General features: G+C 62.6%; 2 protein-coding genes across 5 annotated transcripts in view; both read right to left on the bottom strand.

The window, feature by feature from the left end:
• Nucleotides 1-3,387: 3,387 nt before the first annotated feature.
• Nucleotides 3,388-27,024, bottom strand: HIP1R (huntingtin interacting protein 1 related). 3 transcript variants are annotated; one of them, XM_058656550.1, is made up of 32 exons: nucleotides 26,952-27,024; nucleotides 22,629-22,692; nucleotides 11,677-11,740; nucleotides 11,440-11,582; nucleotides 11,262-11,318; nucleotides 10,750-10,830; nucleotides 10,446-10,522; nucleotides 10,241-10,302; nucleotides 9,416-9,556; nucleotides 9,077-9,134; nucleotides 8,932-9,007; nucleotides 8,712-8,852; nucleotides 8,261-8,322; nucleotides 8,102-8,174; nucleotides 7,838-8,021; nucleotides 7,676-7,764; nucleotides 7,477-7,593; nucleotides 7,295-7,396; nucleotides 7,011-7,184; nucleotides 6,433-6,580; nucleotides 6,215-6,301; nucleotides 6,037-6,144; nucleotides 5,817-5,953; nucleotides 5,593-5,703; nucleotides 5,457-5,515; nucleotides 5,298-5,328; nucleotides 5,157-5,219; nucleotides 4,863-4,963; nucleotides 4,661-4,766; nucleotides 4,451-4,574; nucleotides 4,308-4,369; nucleotides 3,388-4,222 (listed from the first exon to the last, which is right to left on the bottom strand). In XM_058656550.1, exons 2-32 carry the CDS (start codon nucleotides 22,656-22,658, stop codon nucleotides 3,950-3,952), a joined length of 3,141 nt encoding a protein of 1,046 aa, XP_058512533.1. In that variant the 5' UTR covers nucleotides 22,659-22,692; nucleotides 26,952-27,024; the 3' UTR covers nucleotides 3,388-3,949. The 3 variants fall into 3 exon arrangements, with proteins under 3 accessions (XP_058512533.1, XP_058512532.1, XP_058512531.1); XM_058656549.1 differs by lacking the exons at nucleotides 22,629-22,692; nucleotides 26,952-27,024 and adding an exon at nucleotides 18,317-18,464 and having other exon boundaries at nucleotides 5,817-5,836; nucleotides 5,891-5,953; XM_058656548.1 differs by lacking the exons at nucleotides 22,629-22,692; nucleotides 26,952-27,024 and adding an exon at nucleotides 18,317-18,464.
• The window catches only part of CCDC62 (coiled-coil domain containing 62), a 31,743-nt gene continuing 25,359 nt past the window's right edge, over nucleotides 21,439-27,822 (bottom strand). The window contains exons 11-13 of one of the 2 annotated variants that reach the window (XM_058656552.1): nucleotides 26,952-27,068; nucleotides 22,629-22,692; nucleotides 21,439-22,098 (exon numbers count right to left, since the gene is read on the bottom strand). In XM_058656552.1, the coding sequence (XP_058512535.1) occupies nucleotides 22,639-22,692; nucleotides 26,952-27,068 (171 nt within the window). In that variant the 3' untranslated portion in view covers nucleotides 21,439-22,098; nucleotides 22,629-22,638. Of the gene's footprint in view, nucleotides 22,102-22,628; nucleotides 22,693-26,951; nucleotides 27,069-27,822 lie in introns of both variants that reach the window. The other variant, XM_058656551.1, reaches the window with a different exon arrangement.

A 27,822-nucleotide genomic window follows, 5' to 3' on the forward strand; every position in this document is an offset into this window, starting at 1 on the left:
GCCCGCGCCTTTGGGGACAGGCTCTCTTCCGCTTCCATGGGTAATCGTGACCTCCCATTGGCTCATGAGCATGGCTCACTGTCTATCTGCAAACGTCAGTTCATGTGTCCAGCCCACCTGCCACTGCAGCCCTGGTGGGGTCCACCAGCGTTGGCCAGCCTACAAGGTTGGTGCTCCTGGCCAGGCTGTGCTGCCCCATGGGTCACCCTGGGCCCCTCCGCAGCACACCCGGCTGCTTCCCAAGCTGTAGTGGAGACACTCGACCGTGTCCCGTGTCCCTTCCCAAGCTGCAGTGGAGACACTCGGCCGTGTCCTGGGATGGGCGTGTGGGACTTTGCATGGAGAGCCATGCCCAGCGCCCTCTGCAGCCTTGAGCCAGCCTGGCAGCTTCTAGGAAGAAAAACTCCCCCAGTATTTTTACTACATGTGTAATGCTCCTGTTTTATATTTGGAAATAACTTTTTTTGACATAAGACCATTCAGGGAAATTTGTAAAAAAATGCAAATATTGCTTTGAGCAGATTGAAAAGCAGACAGGAAATGAATGCGACTTCCTGTGTGCGAGCAGCGTGTGCTCGCACCTGCCGTGCCTTAGCCTCCCTGCCAGGACCCTGGCTCATGCGGGGCTGGGCCCAGCTGACTGGCGGCTGGGGTGGGGTGGGTGGGGGTGGTGTAGGCATTGGCTCTGCCTCTCTGGGGTCTCCCTATGCGTGCCACCTGTGCGGCAGTCCCAGCACCCAGCTGGGGGTTGGGGCAGGCTGGAACCACACACCTGTGGCCCGTGGGTGAAGCTTGTGGCCCATGTCAGTTGGTCTCACAGGCTGCCAGCTGGCATTGCGTGTTAGTGGGCTTGAGCTCGAGGCCGCCAGCCCTGTCCTAGCTACCGTGCACTCCTGGACTTGAACTCTACTGTATTGTGACTGTACAGAAAACACAGCTGCTTAGGACGATTCACTGCCCTGCCCGTCAGGCAGGCTTGCCACGTCCTGTGAATCTCCAGCAGCAAGTGGTGCCACACACACACTCCCCTATACCTCTGTCTCCAGTCGGGGTGCCCGCAGCTCCGCAGCCCTGCAGCTAGGCACAAGTTCTGGGTTGGTACAGTGAGGCCGCTGGGCCAGCTGCACTGTCCCCATCTAGGGCTGTGTGCGGCGCTGGTTGTAAAGCTGTAGGAGCCTTTTTAATAAACAGAAAATCATTGGCCGCAGTCCTGTCCTTCCTTGCCAGGGTGTGCCTGTGGGTCTGCTCTGGAGTGACAGCTGGAGTCCCGGCAGAGGTGCCGAGACTGGCGGTGCGGCCGGTGGGGCGATGGGCAGAGGCAGCACGCTCCTCCCAGGCCCTCTGCATCGCTCAGGCTGGCAGGCCTCTGTCCACAGGGTTGTCGCGAGCCGTGCTGTGAGGGAAGGTCCTGTGGAGCTGGCTTTGGGCATTTTCCTGTAGGTGTCTCGGGTTTAATTGCAATTCCTCTTTCATCCATGGTCCCCCCCCAAACCGGTTCTCCCGATGCATGCAGTTGCTGGGGCCAAAGCAGGGTGCCAAGGGCTCCGCTCGGGCCTCCCAGGCAAGTGGTCTGTGGGGAGCAGCAGGTAAGGCTCCAAGCTAAGCTCTCCCATGTGAGTGCGAGTGTCCTGGCTGCCAGGCTAGGTGCCACAGCCCTGCTGTCGAGTGCTCTCCCATGCCTGCCTATCCCTGCTGCATCATGCCCTCTCCCACCGAGCTGCCGTGTGCCCATCACCCCCATCATGCCAACCTGTCTAAGCTGTGCCGCGTCCTCCTGTGCCCACCACTGTATGCTTGTGCCTGTTGGATCTGCCGAGCTGTGCCATACACTTGTGTGCCCATCATACCCATTGCTGCGCCGTGTCTGTGCCCGCCAAGCTGCGCTTACGTCCTCTGCCTGCCACCCCTGCTGCGTCTGGTGCTCCGTGTCCCGGTGAGGCCCTCTAGTGAAAGTAGGCCTGCACGCTCCTACCAGTGTTGCTGCCCGAGGCCGCCAGGCTGTGGGCCTTGTCCCAGGAGGCTGTAAAGAATCCTGCCTGTGTGAGCTGGAGCTTCTGAGGGAGCAGCTCTCCCTTTGCTGGCAGGGAGGGAGTTCACGCCGGTTCCCCTGTTCCCAGTAGCTGCTAGGAGTCTGTCTCCCTGTCTGAAGCTTCTAGGCCTGAACTGGCCTTGCAGGGTGCCGGCCGCTCCTCTGTGGGCCTTGGTGCTCACATGCAGGACTAGGCAGAGTGGCAGGCACAGCCAGAGGCTGCAGGCTTCTCACTGCTGCCCAAGTCTTTACAGAATTCACCTGGAAGGCAGAGCTACAGGGACACAGGTCTTCCATCCTGGCTCACGCCCCACCCCCCACGATTAGAATGGCCAGGCCGGTGCCAGGAGCTACTTTGGGGGTCTGATGTGGGTGCAGAGCCCAAGCACTTGGGCCATCTTGAGCCACTTCCCTAGCACAGTGGTAGGGAGCTGAAATGGTAGTGGAGCAGCCAGGACACGAACTGGCGCCCCCTGGGATGCCAGCGTTGCAGCTTGTGCTATGCCACTGGTCCCTGGCTTAGTACTACTGGGATGGGGGTTCCTGGTTAAGGCTTGTCACAAAGGACTTGACCTGAGGAAGCCTGACCCGAGCAGTCACCTCCTGCAGTGGCTGCCAGCTTGTGTCTGGCAGTCACTGGCTTAGACATGCAGGAGTCATGTGGCCTTCCAGACAAGGAGCCTATGGGGACCCTGGCCCCAGGGAACCCAGGCGGAGGAGCTGGGAGCCTGGTCTGTGGTCAGGAGCCCTCGGGGATAGCTGCCTGGTCACATGGTTAGCCCCAGGACCACCCATTGGTGGGGACACTGTCAGCAGCTGCTCAGCTGGTGGTGGTGGCATTCAGAGAGCCTGTGGGGGGGTACAGGCTGCAAACCAGAGGAGCTAGCACTGGCATCCCCATATGGGCATTGGCTTGTGTCCCAGCTGCTCCACTTCTGATCCAACTCTGCTTATGGCCTGGGAAAACAACAGAGGCTGTCCTACACCCACAGGAGACCCAGAAGCTCCTGGCTTCGCATGGGCTCTGGTCCAGCCACTGGGGGGAGAGCTGACAGATCTCTTACCGTGTCTCCTCTGTTCAGAGATGACAGCCCCCATGGCAGAGCCAGCAGCACCTGCGTGGCTTCCTGCGGGCCTGGGCCAGGCCCAGTGTGGCAGAACGCATGCCTGGAGAAGGAGCCTGCACAGCCACTTGGGCCTAGGCAACAGTCACAGCGCACTTTATTGTCAGTTGGACATGGTGTGCTGCCCAGTGCTCACCCCGCCAACGGTCGGCAGCAGGCAAACAGCTGGGAGGCTAGGGGTCCAGTCCAGCTCCTGGCTGTGCCTGCCCAGCCAAAGCCATGCCCCATCTGGCTTCTGGCTTGCTCTTGGCACACAGGTGGGTCTGGGGCCAAGCCCCGACCTTCAGAAGGGCAGGCAGCAGGCCCTCAGGGTAGGCGATGGTGATGGCACGGCCAGGTCCGGAATGGAAAACAGGAAATGGGCGGTGATGGCAGGTTCCAGTTGGAACTGGTACTTTCCGGAGCAGAGGTGGCCCCTGCCAGGCTGCCCGGCCCTGCAGGAGCAACAGCAGCCACTTCCTGCACCTGGCCCAAGGAGAAGTGGGCGGCATGTGCCTTGTTCTGCCTATGGCTTGAACCGTTGGGCACCATGGAGTTGGCATGCTGGGACTGCAGTCTCGGGCAGAGGTGGCCCCTACGTGGCAGGTCTCCCAGTATGTTCACCATGATAAGGAGTTGTAACAGCCTTGCAGCTCAGGACCCACAGGCAGGGGGCTGGCAGCCTGGGGGACACCCCAGGGTGGAATGTGGTCCCAGGGCAGCCCCGCGAGGCCTGGACCCCAGAGGGCATAGGAGTTCAAGAGCTGAGCTGGGTAGACACCATCCTTGTTGAGCTGTGGGAACTGAAGGCAAGGGCTCAGGGCGTGTGGCCCAGCCGGGGGCCAGCTGCCCCCTCTGGAAGCCTCCACATCCCAGCACCCTGCACCTGTTGGTCCTGTCGCAGGGCCACACTGGGCTTCTGGGCCAGCGGTGGCTTCTTGGTCCCACCCCGGGGGGTGGCGATGGGTGGGCTGGGCTCCTCCTCGCCTGGTGACCCCACGCCGCCGGCCAGCACATAGTGCTGCTTCCGCAGCTCCCCGAGTCGCACGCGCTCCGCCTCCAGCGTCTTCTCCAGCTCCAGGACCCGCACCTGCAGCCCATGGCACGCAGCCCTTCAGCGCAGCCCAGGGCCCCTGCCCCCCTTGCCCTGGCTCAGCCACGAGGTGCTGGCTCACCTGCGTTTCCATCTCCTGCTTCTTGAGCTTGATGAGCGACAGGCCGGAGAAGTCCATGGTGTCTGTGACCAAAGGGCAGGTGAGCGTGTGGGTGCCCGTCCCGCCTCCCCCGGGAATAAGGCCACCACACCCCCAACACTCGCCTCGCTCCTCAATCTGCTCCTGGCCCGACTTGGTGGAGGCCACCACGTTGGCGGCCATCTCGTTGACAGTGCGCGAGCACTCCTGCAGGCGGCTCAGGTGGGGGCTGTGTTTGCTGGCCTTCACCTGGGTGGGTGGTGGCGGGCCAGTCAGGGTGGGCCTGTCAGTGTGGGCCGGGCTGTCCAGGGCCCGGGGCGAGCCAGCTGCCTCACCTTGGAGGCCGCCACCAGCTGGGCCGTGCTGGCCGCGATCTCGTGCGAGCCGACTATCAGCTCCTCGTACTTGCCCGTGTGCAGCACCACCCTGTCCGCCGACTCCCTGCGGGGAGGGGCCCACGGGGCCTGGGTCTCCGACCCTGTGGATTGCCAGGGACACCCCACATCCTCCACCCCCTGCCCTGCCCCCACGACATACACCAGCTGCGTGGCTCCCCAGCCCACGGCCTTGGAGGCAGAGATGAGGCCTTCAGTCCAGCGTGAGTTCTTGGCATAAAATTCTTGTTGTGTGGCTGCCCCCTAGTGGCAAGAGGAGGACAGGCCAATGGAAGATCATGATCCTGCCCCAAGCCGCAACCCTCTCCTGGCAAGCAGGGAGGGAGTGTGTGTGTGTAGCGCAGGGGTGCCTTGAGTATTTGCTGAGGGGTTGGAGTGTGTCTATACGGGGGTGTGGGGTGAAGTGTGACCTGACCCGAGGCCCCCACCGACTCACCCGGCCACTTTCTACTATTTCCTTCTGCAGGCTGGTGGATGTGGTCACCAGGAGCCGGATGGCCTGCCAAGACCAAGGCAGTGTGACCAGGGGCCTCCCAGGCCAAGCTCGGCCACCCTGGGGTACTGGCCACCCACTCACCTTCATGAGGTCTGTGCAGGAATTAAGGATCCTAGGAGGCGAGACAAGAAGGGGACACAATGGGCTCCGCCACAGACCCTGACACCACATGGGGCCTGGCTGACCCCTGACCTGGGACTCCATGGGGGACCCACCTTGGGCTGGGGCCTGAGAGCTCACCTCTCGTTCACCTCCAGCTTAAGCCCTGAGCTCGCGTGGCGGGCCTGGTTCATCATGTCCTGCAGAGAGCCAAGGCCGAGTGAGAGGACTGAACTCACTGCCCAGCCAGGACGGGGTGGAGGCCTGCTGGGCTCACCTCGATCCTCCGCACGGCATCTTCAATGGCTGCAGAGGTGGCCGCCATCTCCTTATCCACCACGGCGCCCAGCTCCTCCTGCCGCACGTCCAGGCTCTTGGGCTTCAGCTCCTGGGAGGATGGGTTCAGACAGGTGCATTCCCTCGCACCAGCAGCCCCACGCAGTGGAGGCAGGGGCACCCGGGGGTCTGCCCCACACACCCAGCACTGGACACTCAGTTCACCTGGCCCAGCTGAAGGATGCCCTGCAGGGGGCCGCGCACCAGGCCTGGCTGTGCCTTGGTCACCCCCTGCCGGTCCTGCAGCTGTTGTGTGAGCTCCAGCGCCCGCGCCCCGCACTCCCTGCAGCTGTCCAGCAGACCTGGGGGACAGGGAGAGGCCCATGAGTGGGGCAGAACCCCCGGAACACCCCCTCCCCTCTCCCGGGGCCTGGGATCCACTTACGGTCAGCAGGGTCGGTGGGGGCCAGATGGGAGGTGGCAGCCCCGTTTATGATGGTGTCTGCGGCCAGATGGGAGAAGCGGGCCAGGGCCGCCACCAGGGCTGAGGCATCTGCGGGGTGACAGGCAGGGTGAGGAGGGGGCATCCCGCTCCTTGGCAGAGAGGGGAGTCTAGCACTCACCTGCTGGGGAGGCTAGGTACTGGGCATGGCCCCGCTCCAGGGCGCTCACTGTGTCCACGGCTGCCTGGGCCCTGCTCACCAGGTAGTCTGCAAGCCAAGAGTAGCTGAGACCCTGGTCCCACACTGCCCCCAGCCGGGCATGTACCCAGGGAGGTGAGGCTCCAGTCCCACACTGCCCACAGGTGGGCTGGGCACAGTGGCCGCCAGCAGGCACATACCCGGGGAGCTGGTGCAGCGCAGGTGTAGGGGGTCGTCCAGCTTGCCCACTGCATCCTGGAGGATGCGCTCGGCCTCGCCTGCAGCACCACACAACACTGCGAACTGCTCGTCCAGCATCCTTTGCCACAGCCCCTGCTCCTGGGCCTCCTGGAGAGGAGGGGCAGCTTAGAGACCCCAGAAGGCTGGGTATGCTCCAGGTCACCTCAGGGAGAGACCCTCCCCTAGCCAGACAGTCCCTCCAGGATGCTGCAAACTTGCTGTGGCCTCAGTGAGTAAAATTGCTGCTGGTTTCCCTCAGAGATACTGGTTCGGGTCCTGACTGCTCCCCTTCCAATCCAGCTCCCTGCTATCAACCTGGGGAAGCAGCCAGTGGGCCCTGCACTGACACGGAGACCAGAATGAAGTGTAAATGCTAAGGCTCCATCTTGACACCTAAGTGGCTGATGGATGTGACAAGCTCGCCTGTCAGCCAACAGGCTGAGAGCATGAGAACAGGCCCGGGGCTCGGGCAGCACGGGGCAACCCTGCCCTGCACACACCCGCTGGGTGGGCACCGCGGGCCACCAGGAGCTCCTACCTTCTCTGCCAGCCGCCCCTGTAGCTCCTGCTGGGCCTGGCTCAGCACCGCCTCCTTCTCCCGCGCCAAGTTCTGGGCTGCCAGCAGCTCGGCCTCCCGCTGCTGCACGGCCCCGCTCAGGGCGGCCTTCTCCGCGCTCAGTGTGTCCAGCCTTGAGCTCAGCTCAGCCCCACTCTGCAAACACGGGGTCCTGAGCAGGCTCCCAGGCAGCTGTGGGTGCCCCCCGACCGGGAGCCCTGCGGACCCTGTGCCCTAGTGCCACCTCAGGAGGGCCCCCGTGGCACCTGCTGTGTGCGGCTCAGGGCCTCCTGGGCATGCTGCAGCTCCCCGGCCTTGGCCTCCAGCTCCCGCTTGAGCTGTTCCACCTGGTCGCTCTGCTCCTCCAGCTGGGACAGGGCAGCGTGTCACTAGGGCAGTGGGACTGGGGGGCACGGAAGGGCACGGGCCAGCAAACCACAGGGCGCACCTTCATCTCCGACTCGCGCTTAACCTGCTCCATCTGGAAGACCAGCTGCTCCTTCACACGCGCCACCTCCTCCTGGCTCTGCTGCGTCACCGTCAGCTGCTTGGCCGTGTCCGCGTTCTGCGTGGGCAGGGACGGGCTCAGGCTCTGACTGCCGGCCTGGGCCCTGGGCCCTGCGCCGCAATCCCTGCTGGGCGCCCACCTTCCGCAGCAGCTCGGCGTGGGTGTTGATGAGCTCACTGTGCTTCTCCTTCAGCCTGCTGTAGCGCAGCTCCGTGGCGCTGGCCCGCCCTGCGACGGCAGTGGGGTTGGCTCCTGCCCTGCCCGCGCCCCGTGACCCCAGGCCCGTGGACGCAGCACTCACGCTCGGCCTCCTCGCGCAGGCCCCGGTCCTGCTCGCCCTCGCGCTGGGCGGCCCGCAGCTGGGCCAGCTCGTGGCGGAGCTGCTCGTTGTCCACCAGGGCCTTCTGCTTCTGCTTGCGCTGCTCCTCCAGCTCGGCCTCCAGCGCGTTCACCTGGCCCTTGAGCTGCGCCACGTAGCGCTGGGCCTGCGGGCGGCAGAGGGCGCTGTGGGGTCGCGGGCCGGCCTGCAGGCTCCCACAGGTCCACCCTCGGGCTGCCCACTCACCTCCAGCTTCATCTTCTCCAGCTCTGCCCGCAGCGCCTCCACCTCGCGCTTCAGGGTCTCGATCTGCAGGTCCCTGTGGACGCAGGCTGTCAGACCCACGGGGGCCGGGGGGCCTCTCGTGCTCAGGCCCCGCCCTGCCCAGCCGCCTGGGCCCCTCACCTCTCATCCCTCACCGAGCCGTTGGGGGGCCCGAACGTCTGGTCCAAGAGGTCAGCCACCACCTGCGGGGCAAAGCAGGAACCCTGGCTCTCTGCCCTGCGCCCGAGTCCGGCCACGCGGTGGGCTGGCCGGGGGACACTCACTGCCTGCGCCCCTGAGTCCGGCCGCGCGGTGGGCTGGCCGGGGGACACTCACTGCCTGCGCCCCTGAGTCCGGCCGCGCGGTGGGCTGGCCGGGGGACACTCACTGCCTGCGCCCCTGAGTCTGGCCACGCGGTGGGCTGGCCGGGGGACACTCACTGCCTGCGCCCGAGTCCGGCCACGCGGTGGGCTGGCCGGGGGACACTCACTGCCTGCGCCCCTGAGTCCGGCCACACGGTGGGCTGGCCGGGGGACACTCACTGCCTGCGCCCGAGGCTGGCCACGCGGTGGGCTGGCCGGGGGACACTCACTGCCGGCTCCTCTACGGGGGGGCCCGTGCTGATCTCGATCAGGCTCTCTGGTTCCTCCTCTTCCGGGGCCTCCTCCGGGATCACCACCACGGGCTTGATGTGCTCCGCCAGGGCCGAGGCCCGCAGAAAGTTGGGGGGTCCCTGCGGGGGCAGCTGCTCAGCCACCCTCCCGCAGGAAGGCCGCCCCGCCCACGGCCTCTGCGCCCAGGACCCCACGCACCTCGGGCAGCCGGGGGATCTGGATGAGCCGCTTGAAGTACAGCATGTCCGAGGCGCGGCGGAAGAAGTGCCGGAGGCTGCGGGGAACCATGGGTGAGGAAGGGGCCGTGTGCACCCCTCCCGGCTCGGACCTCCCGGGCTGCTACCTGTGGAACTGCTCATGGAAGCGGTCCCTGTGGCCTTGCAACGTGTCCGCGGGCAGACCTGGGGAACACAGTGTTCAGGGGGACCCCTACTCCTCCCCAATCCAAAAGTAGCACACGGGGGAGACCCTCATGGCCGGCCCCAACTCCTTTCAGGAAGGGGTCAGGAGACCCCGGGCTCTAGTGACGGGAGCCCTAGTGACGGGAGCCTACAGCTGGTTACATGGGCCAGCTGCTCCCAGCAGAGCCAAACTGCAGGGCCCGGCCCCGTGTGCTTGGCGTGGCGGCCAGCAGCGGGCACCCGGAGTCCCACTGTGGCCGTCCCTGGGAGCGGGCACTCACAGGAGTGCAGCTTGAACATGAGCTTCACGGTGTAGTGGTACAGGTGGCTGCAGTCCTGGATGACCTGGATCAGGGGGGCCAGGCGGCACTGGCCCGAGGACATCTGGGACACGGCGATGGCGGTGTTGAGCTGCCGGAAAACTGCGGGCAGGACGGGCAAGGCGGGCATGACCCATGGGGTCGGAGACCCCTCAGGCTTTTCTGGTTCTTTCCAGTACACTGGATCCAACAGCTTCCCCTGAGTCCCCACAAGGCCGACAGCCCAGGACCACCAGGAGTCCTTCCAGATGTTTCTATCTGCTGTGGCCACAGAGCTCACCCTAGAGGTCAGAGCGCCCCTGCATCTAAGATGCTTTCTGGTACCACTGGGAGGGTGGTGGTGGGGACGCCAGGGGACATGCTCTTCCCTCACCCTGCTGGCAGCCTCTGGGCCGCAGAATACGTGGCGTGGCACATGTGCCGTGGACACCTGCCCTGTGTGGAGTCCTGGCTGCGCCAACAACGCCCTGGGCTCTGCAGCCACAGGGCACTGAGGGGCCAGCGAACTCCCTGGTACCCCAAATCCCCCCCACCCCAGGCTTGCTGTTCCTGGGCTGGGGTCCACCAGACAGGAAGTGGGCACTGCCCCCAGCCTACCTCCTGGGAAGCCAGGCAGAAGAAACAGCCGAGACCACCCACACCCCAGCGTCTGGGCCTGATGTCCCAGGGTGGTAAAGGTGCCCTGCAGGGCCCCGAGCCTTCCCTCCACGTCTGGGAGTGGCAAGCACATCTCGCCACAGCATCTCCCTCCCTCCCTCCCTCCCCCAACCATGGCCGCTGGCTCACCCGACTCCGAGAGCTTCAGCTCGCAGTCCATGTAGTCGAACATCTCCACGGTGAGCTGGAAGCTGCAACAGAGCGTGGAGCTGAGGCAGGGCCCACCGAGCCAACGGCACCACACGCCAGGCACCTCCCTGCCAGCGCCACCTGCTGGTCCCCAGGGGCTCCCGGCTGCCATCGCCCCAGGGGAGGCCACTGCAGTGAGACTCACATGTTGTTCACGTCAGTCCCGGCCGCCTTCTCCAGCACCTCGTCTGTCACCTCCAGGCCCGCGGGGAACTGGGGGTGCTGTGAGAGAGGCCCCCTCAGCGGCAGCCCCCACATCCAGCCCAGCTCCAGCACGGGGTGGGCATGCTGGGGGCAGAAACCCCAGCCCCGTTCAGCCACTGAGGCTCACCCAGGCTGGTGGAGGCCGGGCAGAGAGCCAGCCCAGGCCACCAGAGCCGGGCCTCGGGACCAACCCAGTCCTCGGCAGGCATGGAGGGGCCAGCCAGGAGCTCCGCCCCCGGGGCTACCTTGAGGTGAAAGGAGATCTTGGTCAGCAGCAGCCTGGTGTAGACGCTCACTAGCTGTCCGTACCGGTCATGCAGGTGCCCCTGCGGAAGGGCTCCAGTCACTGGGCAGCCCAGCAGAGGTGGCCGTGTGTGTCCCCCATGCCTGACGGGCTCAGTGAACAGTTGTCGCCTGCCTCCAGCTGTCTTATTATCACGCCTGTCACTCAGTCCTGCAAGACCCTGGTGAGCCAAGGGCAGGAGGCCAGGCCCAGTGGGCCACCCATGATGCTGGTGGCAGGTAGGAGTGGCCCGGCACCTCACCATGCCCCCAGCACTCCACGGTTTTTACGTCTAGGAACATGGGTCAAAGGCACGGGCTGTGCATCTCCCTGGGCTCTGCTCCTGGGGTTCCATCCCTGGCGACAGTAGGGGCACCCCTCAATCTCGGTCACCTTTGCCCAACTTGCAGGGCCCCAAGCCTTCTAAGCAAGGCCCGGCCCTGAAGAGCTGTCCCATGCCCAACCAGCACGTACCCACAGGTCCCCAATCTCGCGGATGTTGCTGCGGTACCGCTGGCAGTCATGCAGCACCTGTGGGGGAGGGGAAGAGGGAAGTGTCCCGAGACAGTCCCCCTCCCACACTGCAGGCGGGGTTGGGGGGAAGGCGGCAGAGCCCTGCACACTCAGGCGGGCACGGGCAGTGCCCACTCACATTGGGATGGCCATCCCGCAGAACCTTGTGCAGGACATGGCAGAATTTCCAGCTCAGGATGGGGCTGCTGGGCAGCGGGAGGCCGATGGCGTAGGACCAGAAAGTGAAGGCGCCCTTCTCGTGGTGCGTGCCCAGAATGATACCTGCCAGGGTCAAGGCCAAAGGCACACACAGGGATGGAGGCGGAGGCGGAGGGGGCGGGCAGGGGCACCCCCAGAGCAGGCAGGTGAAGGATACGGCGTGCGTGCTTCTCCTTCACCGGCACCTCCTGGTTGTTGATGGCTTTGCTGATGCTGATGGCCTGGGGGAGCGGAGAGGCCAAGGTCAGGACCTGCTGGGGCAGGCCAGCCCACTGGGTCAGAGACAGGGGCCCAGCCCAGCACGCCCAGGACAGCAGCTACGGCTGGACCCCATGGCCACCTGTGGCTTCCTGACTCACTGCCATGCCCTCCGGGAAGGGGGGGAGCCTGCTCACACACCTGTCACAGCCTGCCGTCACCTCACTCCACCCTCCACCCCTGCAGCCCCTGCCAGGAAGGCTGCCCCCTCACTGTGGGGCTTCCCCGGCTCACCGGATGGGGGCAGGGCTGGCCCTCTTTCACACACTGGGCCCATTGTGGCAGCTCATTGGGATGCGGGGACCTGCGGCAGCCTTGGCCGGCTCACCCGGGCCCCCGGGCTGGACACCAGCTCCCACCACCTGCTCCTTGGCCAGGCCTGCACCCTAGGCTTAGTCCTTCCCTCCAGATGGGTGCCTGGGAGGGATGTTGTGTCCTCGGTGGTTTGACCACAGTGATGGACAGCTGCATTTAGCGAGTGCCCCCAGGCAGTGACTCTGGGAAGCGGTTAGGAGAGATCCCAGTGGGGAAACCAAGGCAAGGAGGGGCTGGGTGGCCCATCCAAGCAGACAAGAATGCCCAAGCGCAGAAGCAGCTGGGAGGATTGAGCTGGGGCCCCACCCAACCCCAGCCCCTAAGGGACCCAGCCCTGCAGTGGCCACCTGCGCCTGAACCCCATCACCCCAACCACGCCTGTGGGTCACTCACCCCCACTCTCCCCACAGCAGGGCCTGGCACAGGTTGGATCAGGAGTATGGCCCACAGGGCACTGCCCCCACTGGCCCCTGCAGACAGCGTTGTGGCTGCCCGGCCCTCAGCGGGAACACTGCCCTGTTGTGTGCGGGCGGGCAGATGTGCCGGCAGGCACGGGGCCACACAAGGAGGAGCCTGTGGGAGCCCAGGCCGCCACTCTGGCGAGCTGTCCTCGGGACCAGCCCAAGCTGGGCACACTGGGTGTCCTTGCTGCTTGGGGCTGGCTCCCAGGGGCTGAGCTGGAGGGAGGTCCAGGCCCAGGCCAGGACCTTAGGGCCTTGAGGGGGGATAGGGGCAGAAGACCTGAGGGCAGGTAGCACTGGCCTGCAGTCTGACTGCTGGGGACAAGGGGCTGGCAGAGGCAGCTCCGCCCAATGCGGGCCAGAGAGGACCCTTCTGGGCCAGGGGGTTACCAGGAGCAGCCATGGGGTGCTTGGGGATCAGCTGAGGGGACCGGGGAGTGAAGTCCAGGGTCCCTGGTGTCCCCCCTCGGTGCTGGGCAAGCCCCAAGTCCCAGGAAAGGCCTGACCTTCACCAGGCAGAGGGGTAGGGGGAACACAGAGCCAGCAGGTCAGGGTGAGCCCCAGCCCACTGCCCCGCAGGCAGGAGACCACGCCCTGGTCCTGCTGTCCCCATCCGCCTCAGCCAATCGCTGAAGCCCCAGGGCAGAGGCCAACACAGCCAGGGACCTGGGCCGAGGCCCACCCCCCCGTGGCTGGCACTTGCCAGGGCGAGGCGGGCAGCCCCATGCTAGCAGGCCCGGAGAGGTTGCGAGGACAGAGAGGCCTCATTGAAGCACCAGGGCCCTTCAGAGGCCATTTACCGAGGCAAACACAGGATTTCTGTAGCTTGGGCCACACGTGGAGGGATTGTGCGGACAGACAGGAGCCTACAGGTGGGGTGACCCTCACCGACACCTCCATGGCTGCTCCAAAGGAGGCGGCTGGCACCCAAGGCAGGGGGCAACCACAGCTCCTCAGCTCCAGGCTTTGTGGGAGTCATGCTGGCGGGTGGCAGGAGGGCTCGGCCCAGGTCACGCCCCCATCGCCTGCCAGGACGGTTTTGTCCTGGTGACATCACCAAAAACCTGTCTGTGGCACAACCTGGGGGCTGAGTCAGTCCTGGCAGGAGAGCCCACAGGCGAGGCTGGGGAAAAACAGCAGCCGTGTCTGAATTCACCTCTGACCACAGCCAGGCATTCCTGGGGGAGGACGTGCCTGTCTCTGTCCAGGCCGCACAAGGGAGGGGCCATCTGAGGTCTCGGGGAGCAGCTGGCGAGGAGCCTGCCAGGGTGGCTGTGCCACCTTCTCCCGGGAGCCAAATACACTCATCTGCTCATCCATGCCCATTTCCGGTCCCCACAACTGGCTGCAGGTTGGGAGAAGGCACCCCCAGTTGCTCTGCATGGGGGCAGGGCAGCCCAGCTAGCTGGCAGGGGGCGGGGCTTCGAGCCAGCAGGTGCAGCCTGGCCTCCAGCGTGGGCAGCAGCTTTCATTCACAAACAGCTCAAGAGGGGAAGTCCCGTCCCTCCCCACACACCAGCCCTGGCCTGGAGGATCTGGAAGGCTCACTTCTCCAGCCAACAGCCAGTCCTCCTGCAGCCTCCAAGTTCAGGCAGAGTCCCCCAGGCCGCGAGCTCCAGGAGCCACAGGATGCTGACACCTGCATGATTCTCACCACACCCCAAGGGGCCGCCTGTGGGTGTCCCCAGGCGCACGGTGGAAAGGTGGCTGCACGGTGGAAAGGTGGCTGAGGAAGCTGTCCCTAGCCTGGACTGTCACCTCTGACGCCGCTCTGCCAGGAAGCAGCCACCCAGGCGGGGGCAGGGCCTCTGGCAACCACCTGCTGAAGCCACGAAGCTGGCTTCCTGAGCGGGTGACCGTGACCTGTCATCCGCTGGCTTGGGCGGGCCTTGGGGGTGGCTTCACAGCGTGGCTGGGGCCCAGCTCCTCCTCCCCTGTCAGAGGAACCCTGGGGCCTGTGTGTACCCACTCAGCCCGCACCTCCAGGTACAGTCCCCTAGCAGCGCACAGCAGGTGGAGGGTCCCTGGCTGCCCACCACCTGGCCTAGCTTCTTCCAGTCCCTGGGGCCAACGAACCTTCCTCCCCCATAAATCTGTTATTTACAGAGGCAGACAGCGCCCCGCCCCCTGTGGCAGGGTTGGGGGCTAGGCAAGGGCTGTGGCCCACTCGCCTGGCCAGGTCAGAGATGGGAGCGGAGTGGCCCAGCAGGTGCAGAGCACCAGGGCTGCCAGAGGCTGCACACCTGACGGACCAGGAACCCAGGGCAGGGCTGGCAGCTGGTGTGCCAGCGACTGGCATTCATTCGACAGAGGGACGCAGAGCGAGTAAGTGAAACCCTAAGATGGCCACAACTGGGCAAAGCTGGAACTCAATCCCGGTGCCCCGAATGGTGGCAAGGGCCCCCACTGCCAGCTGCCCCAGGGTCTGAGCTGGCAGGTCAGGACAGGACCTGGGGGAGTGAGCCCAGGCAGTCTGAAGTGACACGCAGGTGTCAGGTGGGCCGAGCGCCTGCCCTGATCTCCTAAGGGGATTCTAGACACCACAAGCCTTGGCAAACTCCCCGGGGGCCCAAGAAGCACACAGAAGTGCCAGACCTGCCTCCAGGGTTCCTAACCCACCAGCCCAGGCTCCCAACCCTTCCACCCTTCCTGGCTGACAACCCCAGCTGCCAAGTCCTGGGAACTCAGTGTCCACGCCGCCGTCAGCTGTGGGGTCAAACCCACGGCAAGAAAAAGATGTGCAACACCCCACTCCCACTGTCCCCACGGGGACTGTCCACTAAGGACACGAGCCCAGCCTGTGCCCCACTAGTATTCCACAAGACAATGCCGGGGTACCCTGCAGCCAGGCTGAGAGCCCCTGAGCTGCTGGTGTAGTGGGCTAAGCTTTTACCCACGAGGCTGGCATCTCACAGGAGCCCCAGTTTCCATCCTGGCTGCCCCACTTCCAATGCAGCTCCCCCGAATGCTTCTGGGAAAGCAGTGGAAGCCAGCTCCAGTGCTGGGGCCTCCGCACCCTCACAGGAGACCCGGACGGAGGCTCCTGCCTCCAGCCTGGCCCAGCAGTGACAGCTGTGGCCACCTGGGGAGTGAGCCAGCAGATGGAGAGCTCTCGGTCCCTCCCTTTCTCCCTAACCCTGCCTTTCAAATAACAAATCTTTAAAAGAAAAAGTCCTGCGTTGCCAATCCACATGGCTCTCCTCGGGATCTGGTCCCACTGGGGCTGACCCGGAAGCTCAGTGGGCAGCGGGCCCTGCGGTGACGTCAGGCCTTCTCTTGGTCTGGGCTCCGTCTCCATGTCCCAAGGCAGACCAAGGCCCACCAAGGAGGCCGCAGCTGGACCTGAGCCAGCAGCCCTGGCCACACGTGGGGAGTCCTGGCCTCAGACCCCGACCTCATAAGACTTCTGGAGGTGGAGCGGAGGGGGAAGGCAGCTGGCAGAGCTTGCTGTGCCCCGCTGGGCACAGGGATGCCACTTCCGACTACCATCAACTGAGTGGCTTGAAACTACACAAACTGGGGTGGGGGCCTGGCATCCCATATGGGCACCGGTTCGAGTTCTGGCTCTTCCACTTCTGATCCAGCTTCCTACAGATGTGCCTGGGAAGGCAACGGAGGACAGACCAAGCACTTGGGAGACCCAGAAGCTGCTTCTGGCCCATGGCTTTGGACCAGCTGCTGCAGCCATTTCAGAAGTGACACACACAGAGGCCAGGAGACAGGGACCAGGGATCCCATGGCGCCAAACGCCAGGGGCCTGGGCCTCAGCTTTCTCCTTCCTGGCCTGCCCGGGTTCCTTGGCTCCACCTTCAAGGTCATGGCCTGCGTCACTCCCACTTTCCTCGTCCACCAAAGTCACTTGTGATGAGGCTGGGTCCCCCAAGAGGCCAGGACTGCGCCCAGCACCCGCACGCTCCAGGACTTGGCACGTGGCTCCCGTGGCCACTTTGCGTCTCACACCGCAGCGAGGCAGGTAGAATGACTCCTAGCTTTGCAGAGGACACAGAGCCAGGGGCTAGCAGCTTGCCCAGGGCTAGGTGCCGACCACAGGAGAGCCCACCCCCGCCCTACCCCCTTGGGCTGGCACCGCTTCCAGGGCCAGGATAGCGGTGCAGTCTCCTAGAACAGCGAGCTAACCGCTGCCTAGGGCTGTGGGCAGCCGGGATCAGGGCGCCTGTTCAGGGCCCAGTCACTCCACTTCGACCCAGCTCCCTGCTAATGGGCACCCTGGGAGGCAGCAGAAGCCGGCTAGAGAGCTTGGGTTTCTGCCACCCACGCGGGAGACCTGGGTGCATTTCCTGGCTCCCAGCTCTGGGCTGTAGCTGGGCAGGGTACCAGCAATGTAAGATCTCTGCCTGTCTCCATCCCTGCCTCAAACAGCTTCATGGAAAAGTCAACTGCAATTTGACTTGGGCGCCCAAGTGTCCGGAGTCGGCCTGGTTCACGCCCGGCGCAGGTGTACTGCACTCGAGTGGTCACCTCCAGGTTGACAGGGCTGGGAGGCTGCACCCCAGAGACCCAAGTCACAGGGAAGACCAAGGCCGGACTGGCTTCCTGGATGCCACACAACAGCAGAGCCCCAGGGAGCAGGGCAGCCTGACCGGTGGTATGGGTCAAGCCCTCCTCCGGCCCTGCCCAGGGGAAGGGGCACCAGCCTGAATGCGCCCTGCTCTCTGTGCCGTGGGGAGACTCAGCTCCCGGGCTCTCCTCTATCAGGGCCACTGGGTGGTGGTTAGGAGTTATTTCTGGGAACGATCTAATTAAATATTAACCTCACACAATACCTCCTTTTTACATCCCCAGTGGCTGCCTGGGACCCCACCTAAGGGGATCCTGGGACAGGATGCAGAACAAAGCCCAGATACTTCACCTCCATGTGCAGCGCGGCCTGGGGGGGTCTCTGTGCCCCCTTCCAGTCCCCGCCATCCCCGAGAAGGGGTGGGGGACCTAAAAAGCAGGAGTGACAGAGCCACCTGCCACCCCTGGTGCTGGCCAGCCCACGCAGATTCCCTGCGTCCCCAAGTTCCAGCCGCAGACAGGAGTGGTCCGGGGCGGCGGAGTGAGGATACGGCGCCTGGAGTCCTCCCCCCACACACACCCCCAAGTGGAAAGCCATCGCAGAAGTCGCTGCCGTCAGGCCCCATCCGGGCAGCCGCTCCCTTCCCTCGCCCATCCTGGCCAGACCAGATTCCTCGGCCCTGCATCCCGATCCCGGCCGTCCGGACTCCGGCAAAACACCAGGCAGGGCCCCGCCCAGCCCAGCCCCCGGGCCCGAGGACGCCTCCGCGTGTCCCAGGAAGGGGACAGCAAAGCCAGGGACGCAGCCCGGCCGCGGGTGCCGGCACCCGCTGCGCCATCGGTCCCCGCCCCGCGGCGGGAAGGGGCGCGGGGCCGGCGTGCCCGCCAAGTTTCCGTGCGCGCCCCGCCGCCCCGGTAAACAGGACGGGCGACGCCGAGAAACTTCCCACCCGGCCGGGCTGGCAGGCGCCCGAGGGGGAGGAAGCGGGGTTTCCCGTGCGGAAACGCAAGGCTTCGCCCCGCGGGGCCGCGGCTGCCCCAGGTGGGAGAGGGCGCGGCGCGCGGGCGGCCGTGGCCCAGGGAACCGCGCGCCCCGACCCCGCGGCCCAGGCGCCGCTCCGCCGGGCCCGAGGCGAGCGCGCCCCGCCGCTTCCGGTTCACCTGCGCGCGGCCGCCCGCGGAGCTCGCCGGCCCTGCGCCGCCCGCCCCGGCCCCGGCCCCGGCCCGCCCGCCGCCCGCGCTCGCCTGCGTCTTGTCGAACTGCTCGCGCTCGGCCTCCAGGCTGTGGCCCGGCCTGCGGCTCAGCACCCGCGCCGGCACGCTCTTGATGCTGTTCATCCTGCCGCCGCCGCCGCCGCTCCGAGCGCCCGCCCGCCGCTCCGGCGCCCCAGCCGGCCGCCCTCCCGCCCTCCCGGCAGGCGGGGCCTCGCCACCCGGCCCCGCGCCCCGGCAGCTCCGCCCTCCGCACACCTCCACCCGCCCGGGCTCCCCGTGCGTCCCGCCTCCCGGCCGCCAGGTGCCGGCGCGGGCCGAGCGCGCGCAGCCCTGCCAGGCGCAGTGGAAACACCGGGCCGCCCGCGCCGACCGCCTCCGCACCGGGATCGGGTTCACCTGGGGAAACACGCGGGGCTGCACAGCCTCAGGACCTTGCTGGGGCTCCCGGCCTCAAGTTCAAGGCTTGCCAAGCAGCTGGCCCATTCCGGAGCTTCGCGCCCCGGCCCTCCCTCCGCCGAGAGGACGACCCCTGTGGCCTGGCACCCGGCCTTAGCACAAGACTCTGCTCCTGTCCGGCTTACAAAGATGTATCCTGGGGCGGGCGCTGCGGTGCGCAGGTTGTCTCAGCTGTAGACCCGGGTTCGAGTCCCACCTGCACCCACATAGGAGACCTGGAAAAAGCTCCTGGCTCCTGGGTTCAGATCAGCTCAGTTCCGACCACTGCAGCCATTCGGGGAGTGAACCAGCAGGTGGAAGACCCTGTCTCCTTCTAACTCTGCCTTAAAAAAACGAAGAGGAGGGAGGCGCAACAGCCCAATTGGCTCATCTTCCCTTGTAAGCACCGGGATGCTTATTTCTGGCTTTGGCCCAGCCCCAGGTCCCAGGTGTTGTGGGCGTTTGGGGAATGAGCCAGTGAATGGAAGATGACTCAGGACAAAATGAAAAAAAATTTTTTTTAAGAAAAAATGTGTAAAATGCAGGACTGAAAACAAGTGAACAAACCCACACAAGTGCCTCTGAGGACCCAGGGACGCACCCGGCCCCGCTCTCAGCCCGTGTGTCTCCAGGCCCCCCAGGCAGCAGGGCCGCCTGGGCTGGCACCATCTGATGGGCTGAGAGCCTGCAGGACAGTAGGTACCACGTCACTGTGCCCTGGGACTTCCTAACCCAGCCACAAGGGCCTCCCGTGGCACAGCTGGGAGTGTGCCCCAGGGCCTGTGCCTGGCAGGGCCGGGTCTGGAATTCTCTTACTCTACCTGTTTGCCTGGCTGGCATCTACCCATTTTCCTGACGAGCTTGGTTGAGGCATCCTTCTTCCGGGAAGCCTTTCCCACAGCCCTCCACCCTTGACCTCTGTTCCCAAACACAAGCTGTCACAGACCTCAAAGCTTCCCTACAGAGCCCTCTCCGGTCGCCCAAGGCCTGCTGTTACCCCCACAAGACCGCGAGAGGGCGTGGGCTTGCTTGCTCCATGGGCACTGGCAGCGCAGGGCTGCACGCTCAGCTCACTCTACTGGGTTCCCAAGCTGGCTTGGCTGGGAAGCCGGATGTCGGTCTTCAAGAACGGATAACTGGGCACTGTCTGGGTGGGGAACTGCTCTCAGTGGCCATGCTGGCTTGGGGCGGCTCCTGAGGAACGCGGCGTGTCTGCTCTCCTCGGTCACACGGAAGGCCCCCACGGGCCAGCAGGGCACCCACAGGACAGCTGGGAGTCCCGGGGCAGGGAGGGGGGCTGTAACGGCCGAAGAGCAGGAGCAGAGCAGGGGCTACTGCCCCCAGCCTTCCCACCATGCAGAGCCACCTTGCCCACGGGCCTCTTGGGCCAGGTGTCCAGGTGCCAGCCGGCACTTTGACGTGGCTTTGGAGTCCCTGCAGCCCTGTGACGCAGGCACAGTGGGTTAAACAATATGGCCGCCTGTTCAAGTCCCAGCTGCTCCACTTCCAATCCTGTGCCTGAGAAAGCAACAGAGAATGGCCTGGGACCCTGGACCCTCGCACCCACATGGGGGAACCCGAAGAAACTCCAGGCTCCAGCCCAGCCTGGGCTGTTGCAGCTATGTGGGGAGTAAACCAGCAGGTGGAAGATCTGCTTCCCTTTATCTCTGTATCTCAGCCTTTTAAACAAAATAACTAATTTTTAAAATATATTGAATATATATATTAAAAATATATATATAAGGCCCAGCATGGTGGCCTAGCAGCTAAAGTCCTTGCCTTATATGCACTGGGATCCCATATCGAAGCCGGTTCTAATCCCGGCAGCGCCACTTCCCATCCAGCTCCCTGCTTGTGGCCTGGGAAAGCAGTCAAGGACGGCCCAAGCCTTAGGACCCTGCACCCGTGTGGGAGACCCGGAAGAAGCTCCTGGCTCCTGGCTTCGGACTGGCTCAGCTCCAGCTGTTGCGCTCACTTGGGGAGTGAACTATCAGACAGAAGATCTTCCTCTCTGTCTCTCCTCCTCTGTGTATATCTGACTTTCCAATAAAAGTAAATTTAAAAAATCTAAAAAGATATTGACTATAAAATGTACATGTTAAAGCCTTGTAACTATTTTAAACACTGTGAGACTGCTGCGCGGCACCTGGAATGGGTCACATATCTCAAACACCTAGGATGGAGAACTTGGTATTAAAAGTTTCCCACTTCTAATGGGAACACCAAGCTGGCACAATTACAGCTATTATAGGCACTGAACTCCTACGAGCTAACAATACATTCAGCCGTAAAGTCACTGGACATCAATTTCAAATCCTTCAGACCGGACCCATCCCTTAGCAGCTGACGGGTGCCCGCAGGGGGTGGCACGCTCACAGGGGTGATGGTCCTCTGGGGTCTTGGGCTGCAGCTCGGCCTCCTGACTCACATGCCCTGTACCCTCATCCGTGGCACAGAGCACAAGCGAGTGCGGCCCAGCCTCACTCACTCTCCCTTTAGCACCCTCAGTATAAAGCCTGCTGGGGTGGCCCCTGCGCTCCTGGGGAGGTCCTCTCGGGGTGGGTGGGAGCTCTGGGCCTCACACGGTGCAGCGCCCAGACCCAGAGCAGCCCCCCAGACCCAGAGCAGCCCCTGCGCTCCTGGGCCCAGCACCTGCTAGGGTCTGCTTAAAGCAGCCAACCCTCACGTGTGGTTCAACCCTAAAAAAAGTAGCTGTCTTTATTATTAAAAATATTTTTAATTGACTGAAGCAAATTAATTCTCTTAGAAGGGATACAGAGGCACACAGCATATTCTCTTTAAAAAACCAAATTACTGTACAAGTTCTACGTCTATAGCGACAACCACAATGCTTAAACACGTTGCCTTTCCAGCGAGCTTTCACTCAGACCCCGGCGAGCGGCCTGGGCTGCTCAGCTGCCCCTGCCCACGGCCAGGCTGCTCTGTGATCTGCGGCCCTCAGCGTGGCGTGCTCTGTCACTCACACAGCAGAGAGGGGATGCTACTTCTCCCAGTTTGCACTGGAGCCAACTGGGGCCAGTGCTGTGGGGACACTCAGTTTGCGCGGGGGTGGAGTAGCAATGGCAGGCCAAGGGGCAGGGGCCTGTAAGCCCACTCCCCGGGGCCGTGTGACCCATGTAGGGGCTTGTCCTGAGTGTGGTCGCCAGTCTGCACCTGCGCCATGACCTCTCACCTCTAACACATGGCAGTGGCTAACTCGGAACCAAGCAGGACAGGGGAATCTGCAGGGTGCTTGGGCTCCTGACCCCCTGGAATTGGCAGTGGCTGCCAGGGCCAGGCGCTGGGCCTCTGGGTTTAACCTAAGCTTCCGGCGTTGTTCAGTGTGTCTTCTGCCTTCCACACAGATGTGCAACCCGCTTCTGGGGACAGAAACAGCACTGCAACTGTCAGGAGCCAGGGTTGGCTACTCTGAGCCTCCCTGCACCCTGACACGCATCAGGGTGGACATCAGCAGAGCCAGGGCTGGCAGCCCTGCCGGGTGTCACAGCGCTTGGAAGTGCCTGGGCCTTTGCCAGCTGGTGTCAGCAGAGAGGCACTGGTGGGCCCAGGGCAGTGCCTCTTAACACACCCACGGCGGGCACGAGCAACGGGGTCCTCTCCTTCACCCGGGCTTGCTGGCACCGTCCAGCGATCCACGCAGTGAGGAGAGGAACCCTTCTGTCTACATTCCCCTTACAATTAGCTGACATTTTGCTCTGATTAGATTAGACGGAGCAGGTATGTACAGTATGAACGGGTCAAGCAAAGACCAGAGGGTAACAGTGCAAACAAACGCACAGCCTTGACTCTGCATTATCAGTGTCCCCAGGTTACTCATTAAGTCTGCGGGAGATACAGGGCAGATATGTGAAGGTGACTTACCCAGGCCGGGCAAACGCGGGCTGACTGTGTGCTCCTCAGTGACTGACAAAGGCATTTTCCTGAGCTGACGCTTCTGAGGCTTCTAAGGTCTAAAAAACAACTTCCAAATTAATTCCAGGATGATGAAATGAGAAAAAAAAAAAAACGACATACAAATAAAGAAGAACTTACTTTAACAACCTTAGAGAATAACTAAAATATAACAAAAGCAATTCAATACAATCAACATGCATTCATCCATCCACACACCCCCCATCCCCCCAGCCAGGGTGCACTGGCCCCCAGATCCCGTGGGGAGTCCCCTTGCTCTCTGACTTCACAGCAGGACCACCCTGCCAATCACACAGGTGAGGGTGAGCCCTGAGATCGGGGCCCTCTGTGTGGGAGCCCTGCTGTGGGCCATGGCCGAAGGGGACTGACCAATCTGCATGGTCTGTGGGCCTCCTTGAGGGCTGAGGTAGCTGGGCAGTGTTTTGGAGGACTGAGAAGGAAAAAAACGAAGGGAGGGGGCCCGGCGGCATGGCCTAGCGGCTAAAGTCCTCGCCTTGAACGCCCCGGGATCCCATATGGGCACCGGTTCTAATCCCGGGAGCTCCATTTCCATCCAGCTCCCTGTTTGTGGCCTGGGAAAGCAGTCCAGGACGACCCAAGGCTTTGGGACCCTGCACCCGTGTGGGAGACCTGGAAGAGGTTCCTGGTTCCCGGCATCAGATTGGCGTGCACCGACCCGTTGCAGCTCACTTGGGGAGAGAAACATCGGATGGAAGATCTTCCTCTCTGTCTCTCCTCCTCTCTGTATATCTGACTTTGTAATAAAAAATAAATATTTAAAAAAAAAATCTTTAAAAAAAACGAAGGGAGGAAAGGGAGAGAGAAAGGAGGATAAAAGGGGTTTGGAGGAGGAAAGGGGGAGGGGGAGGGGAGGAAAGGGGGAGGGGGAGGCAACGGCAAAGGCCAGCAGAGACATGCAGGTGCGAGCAGCCCATGTCTCCCCCCCAACAACGCTCCCGAGCCATGCGGGGTCAGCGCCAGTTCAAGTGCATCCCAAGTGCTCTCAGCAGCCTGGGCTCTGGCCCTTGCTACGTCCTCCTGTCCACCTGCTACACACTCCAATGTCCTTGATACTGTTTGTGTAACGCCATCATTCTGTCCAGCAGGTCCACTTCCGAGTATGCACTCTAACTGTGAACAGGCTCTCTACCAGTCAGCTGCGTGTTCGCGCCCACAGTCGTGTCCCTCACAAGGGTGGACGGGTGGCAGTGGCCTCAGAGTGTGCAGTCCACCCCTGCAACGGCACCTGGACAGCGTGAAGGAGGAAGGAGGTGCCAACAGCTGTCACTGTGCGGACGCACCTGGAGGACGTCAGGGGGACACGGCCAGCAGGCACTAAGGACAGATGCCATGGGACACCATTCATCTGTGCTTGGCTCAGACACAGAGCACTGGCGGCCATGGGCCCTCAGGGCTGCGCAGCTTCAGGCCTACAGGATGAAGAATGATCCAAAAAAAACCAAAAAGCGCTTGGCAACGGTTGCACAATGCTGTGCACGCACTTGAAATCATTGAATGCCCACTCCAGGTGGGGGGGGGGGCTTTGAAACACTCAGGAGGGGGGTGGTCCAGTCGTCACCTGGGGCTCCTGTATCCCATAGCTGAATGCCTGGTTAGGGGTCTCAGCCGTTTCCCAGCTGATCAGGCTAACGTGCCTGGGAGGCAGCCGATGACCGCCCAAGTTCTTGGGTCCCTCCCGCTCACCTTGGAGACCCAGGCTGAGTTCCAGACCCCCATCTTCCACCCAGCACAGCCCTGGCTGTTCTGGGGACATCTGGAGAATGGACCAGTAGAAAAAGTAGAAGATTTTCCACTATCTGTTTGTCTCCCCTTTCCAATAAAAGGAGGAGAAAAATTAAGTTTGTATTCATGGGGTATGACATGATGTTCCAAAATAGATACACATTTTGAAATGACTGAATCAAGCTAATTGATATACACGTCATCTCCGTTTTACGGTATGTGTTGAAACACTTAAAATCTACTATCTTGTTTTTAAGTGGAAATCTGCCATTTTCCCATAATACTTATTTCCCGTGAACTTTTTTTTTTTAATTTATTTTGGGCCTGGAACAGTAGCCTAGTGACTAAAGTCCTCACCTTGAATGTGCCAGGATCCCATATGGGCACAGGTTCTAATCCTGGTGGCCCCGCTTTCCATCAGCTCCCTACCTGTGGCCTGGGAAAGCGGTCGAGGACGGCCCAAAGCCTTGGGACTCTGCACCCACGTGGAATCCCACTCCCAGTTTTGACTCCGTCTCCAGTTTCCTGCAGACTCCAGGGTGGCGACTCCAGGGCCATGAAGGCAGCGTGGGCAGCCCCTCCTCAGCCCGGCCTGGGGAGTGCCCGAAGGAGAAGAAGCTCTGTCTGCCTCTCAGATGAGTGAGAACATGTCAACACGTTTACCTAGTAACCAAGGTGCCAGCTGGAACACATCCAAAGCCTAGTTTTCAATCTTGCAGAGAAAAGGCAAGGCAAACCACGCTGGGAGAAAACAACCCATCTGAGAGAGGACTTGTGTCCAACCAGAGGAGGAGCTCACTGGAGCCCAGGGGAAAAGCCAACTCGCAGACAGCCGGGACGCACCAAGCCATTGGTTGGCAGAGGTTAAATCGCAAGCAGGGAACAGGCTGCATGGTTAGAACCCCCATGGCCGATCACACAGAGACGGGGCTGGGAAACGGCATGGCCAACCGGAAAATCCAGCTGGCAGCTGGCTACAACACTAAACACAGACCAGTCCCACAACCAGCACTTCCAGTGAAGGACACATCTACAGATGGCTGTGTACACACTCCCGGGGCCGGCATCGCAGTGTGGTGGGTTAACCTGCCACTCGCTACCCTTGCTTCACAGACTTCCCAAGTTAGCGTGCCAGCCAGAGTCCCAGGCACCCTACTTCTAATCCAGCTCCTTGCCAATGTGCCTGAGGGGATGCCCAAGCAGAGGCCGCCCACCCGTGGACAGGTGCAGGCTCCACGGGGGCACTCGGGTTTTCTACCCTCTGGAAGCAAGGTCATCCCCAGCAGTTCTCCGCTGAAGTACCAGCAGACATGAGACATTCTTAAGGAGACACCTCCATCTGGTGACACACCAATGGCCCTTCTGTAAAGTCCGTCTTTCTAGAAAAGCATTTCCGTGTTCCAGCAGACTCCTGTCTGTTCAGCCCAGCAGCTCTCCAGCACCCTGACTGTGTACACAGCACATCCGAGCAGCACACCAGCCCTGGCCACGCCTCATCTCCCAGCGCTCCTGGGAAGACTAGGAAAGTGGTTCCGGCCCTTCCTGCACCATCTGTGCGGAAGCTTTAAAATCCCGAGGAGCTGACATGGCTGCTGCCGCAATGCTGGAAGAAGTGAAAGCTAGCCTGGGCGCGCTGCAAGAACCACAGGTTCACGCGTCAAGCAACGGATGGCACGAACGAAGGAATGGATGGTGGACCGAGCCGGAACTGTCCTGTCAACCTCATGGCCCCGCGTGGGATGAAGCTCAGGCTGAACCAGAACACGCCCAACGGGCTGACCATCAGCCCAGGGGACGAGCCCGACCCAACAGGGCCCACCGCAACCTCGCAGGCCCATACTCCTCCACCTGTCACCAGGGGGCTGGCCACAGGTCTGAGGGCAGGAGTGCGTTCCAAACAGAGAGGTCAGACAGCAATGCAGAAACTTTGAAGGGACACATGACCTGTGCTCCACTACATATAACGGGCATTTCTCTGTCTCTGTCTCTGTCTCTGTCTCTTTCTCTCTCTCTCTCTCTCTCACACACACACACACACACACACACACACACGGAGAATTCAGGAGGAAGTGGGGGGAAGGGGAGGAAGGCGAAGGAAGGGGGAAGGAGACAGGAGGAGGAGTGAGGCATGTCGCCTGGGCTGGGAGAGGCATCCCTGCATCCCATGCAGCTTAAATGGAACCAGAAAGGACACCTCTGAGATGTCGTGTGGACTGGGTTATGAGGCTGTGTAAGGGCGGTCCTCCCCTGCTGGAGACACGGCCTATGTTACAGGGGACACAGTGTCTGGAACCCATGTGTGTGCCAGGAAAATCCAGCAAAAACAGCACAACGCTGGCAGCTGCTGGAGGTGACCCCGCCCTGTTCTCTCTACTTGGAACATTTGATGTTCATTTGATGTGCATTTGATGATTAAACACTTGTCCGAAAGTCCCCGGAAATTTGCATGCTCAGGGTCACTGCCAAGGTTCCTCCTTCCTGAAGCCCCTGTTCCTGGCCCCGTGTTGCAGCGCCCCCAGCCTGCAGCGCCTGGGGGCAGGACAGCCGCACCTACCCCGTGGCCGACAGCCTTGCAGCTGATGGGCAGCAGGGTGCTCAGCTCCAGGTGGGTCACCATCTGCCGGGACTCGGCCAGCAGACGCTGCAGCTTGCTGGTGGGTGAGAAGCCGTCCTGCGGAGACAGTGTCAAAGACGGACACTGGAGTTGGCCCAGCAAGCCCTAACCACCCCGTCTGCTGCTGCGAACCCGCTCCTATCAGCAACCAGGCTCAACTGATGGCCACCAGTCACGCCACAGCCTTGTGGGAGACAACCGAGCCTAACTGTCCACACTCAGCTTTCCAAGCCACACGTCAGCTGTCAGCACATGGCGTCAGGCAAGCTGATGCCCGCAGCCTGGCAGCACGCACCACACACGTGGCAGAACAGCCATACAGTTGGAACGGGGTGGAGGGGCCACGGTCCCACTGCCAGGCACGCTCACATCCCACACAGAGGGCCTGTTAGGGGCAATGGCTCGGGCCCTCCGGTCCCTGCCACCCACCTGGGGGACCTGGATTGAGTTTCTGGCTTCCAGTTTTGGCCTGGTCCAGCCCCAGCTGCTTTGAGCACGTGTGGAATCAGCTGACCAAAGATCTCTGCCCGCGCTCCCTCGCTCTCTCTCTCTCAAGTAATAAATAGAATTAATACACAAAATTTGTTTAAGAAGAAAAGCTGTGAACTAGGCCTGTGGTGTAGTAGGTTAAGCCACTGATTTAAGTCCTGGCTGCTGTCTTAAGAGTTACAAAGTGGGGAGGAGGGGAGAGAGGGATAGAGAGAGAGAGAGACGTATTCCATCTGTTGGCTCACTCCCAAATGGCTGCAACGGCGGGGCGGGGACAGGCTGGAGCCAGGAACAGGTCTCCCATGTGGACGCAGGGGCCAAA

This window comes from Ochotona princeps, chromosome 29 (genome assembly GCF_030435755.1).
Source record: "Ochotona princeps isolate mOchPri1 chromosome 29, mOchPri1.hap1, whole genome shotgun sequence".
Taxonomy (NCBI): domain Eukaryota; kingdom Metazoa; phylum Chordata; class Mammalia; order Lagomorpha; family Ochotonidae; genus Ochotona; species Ochotona princeps.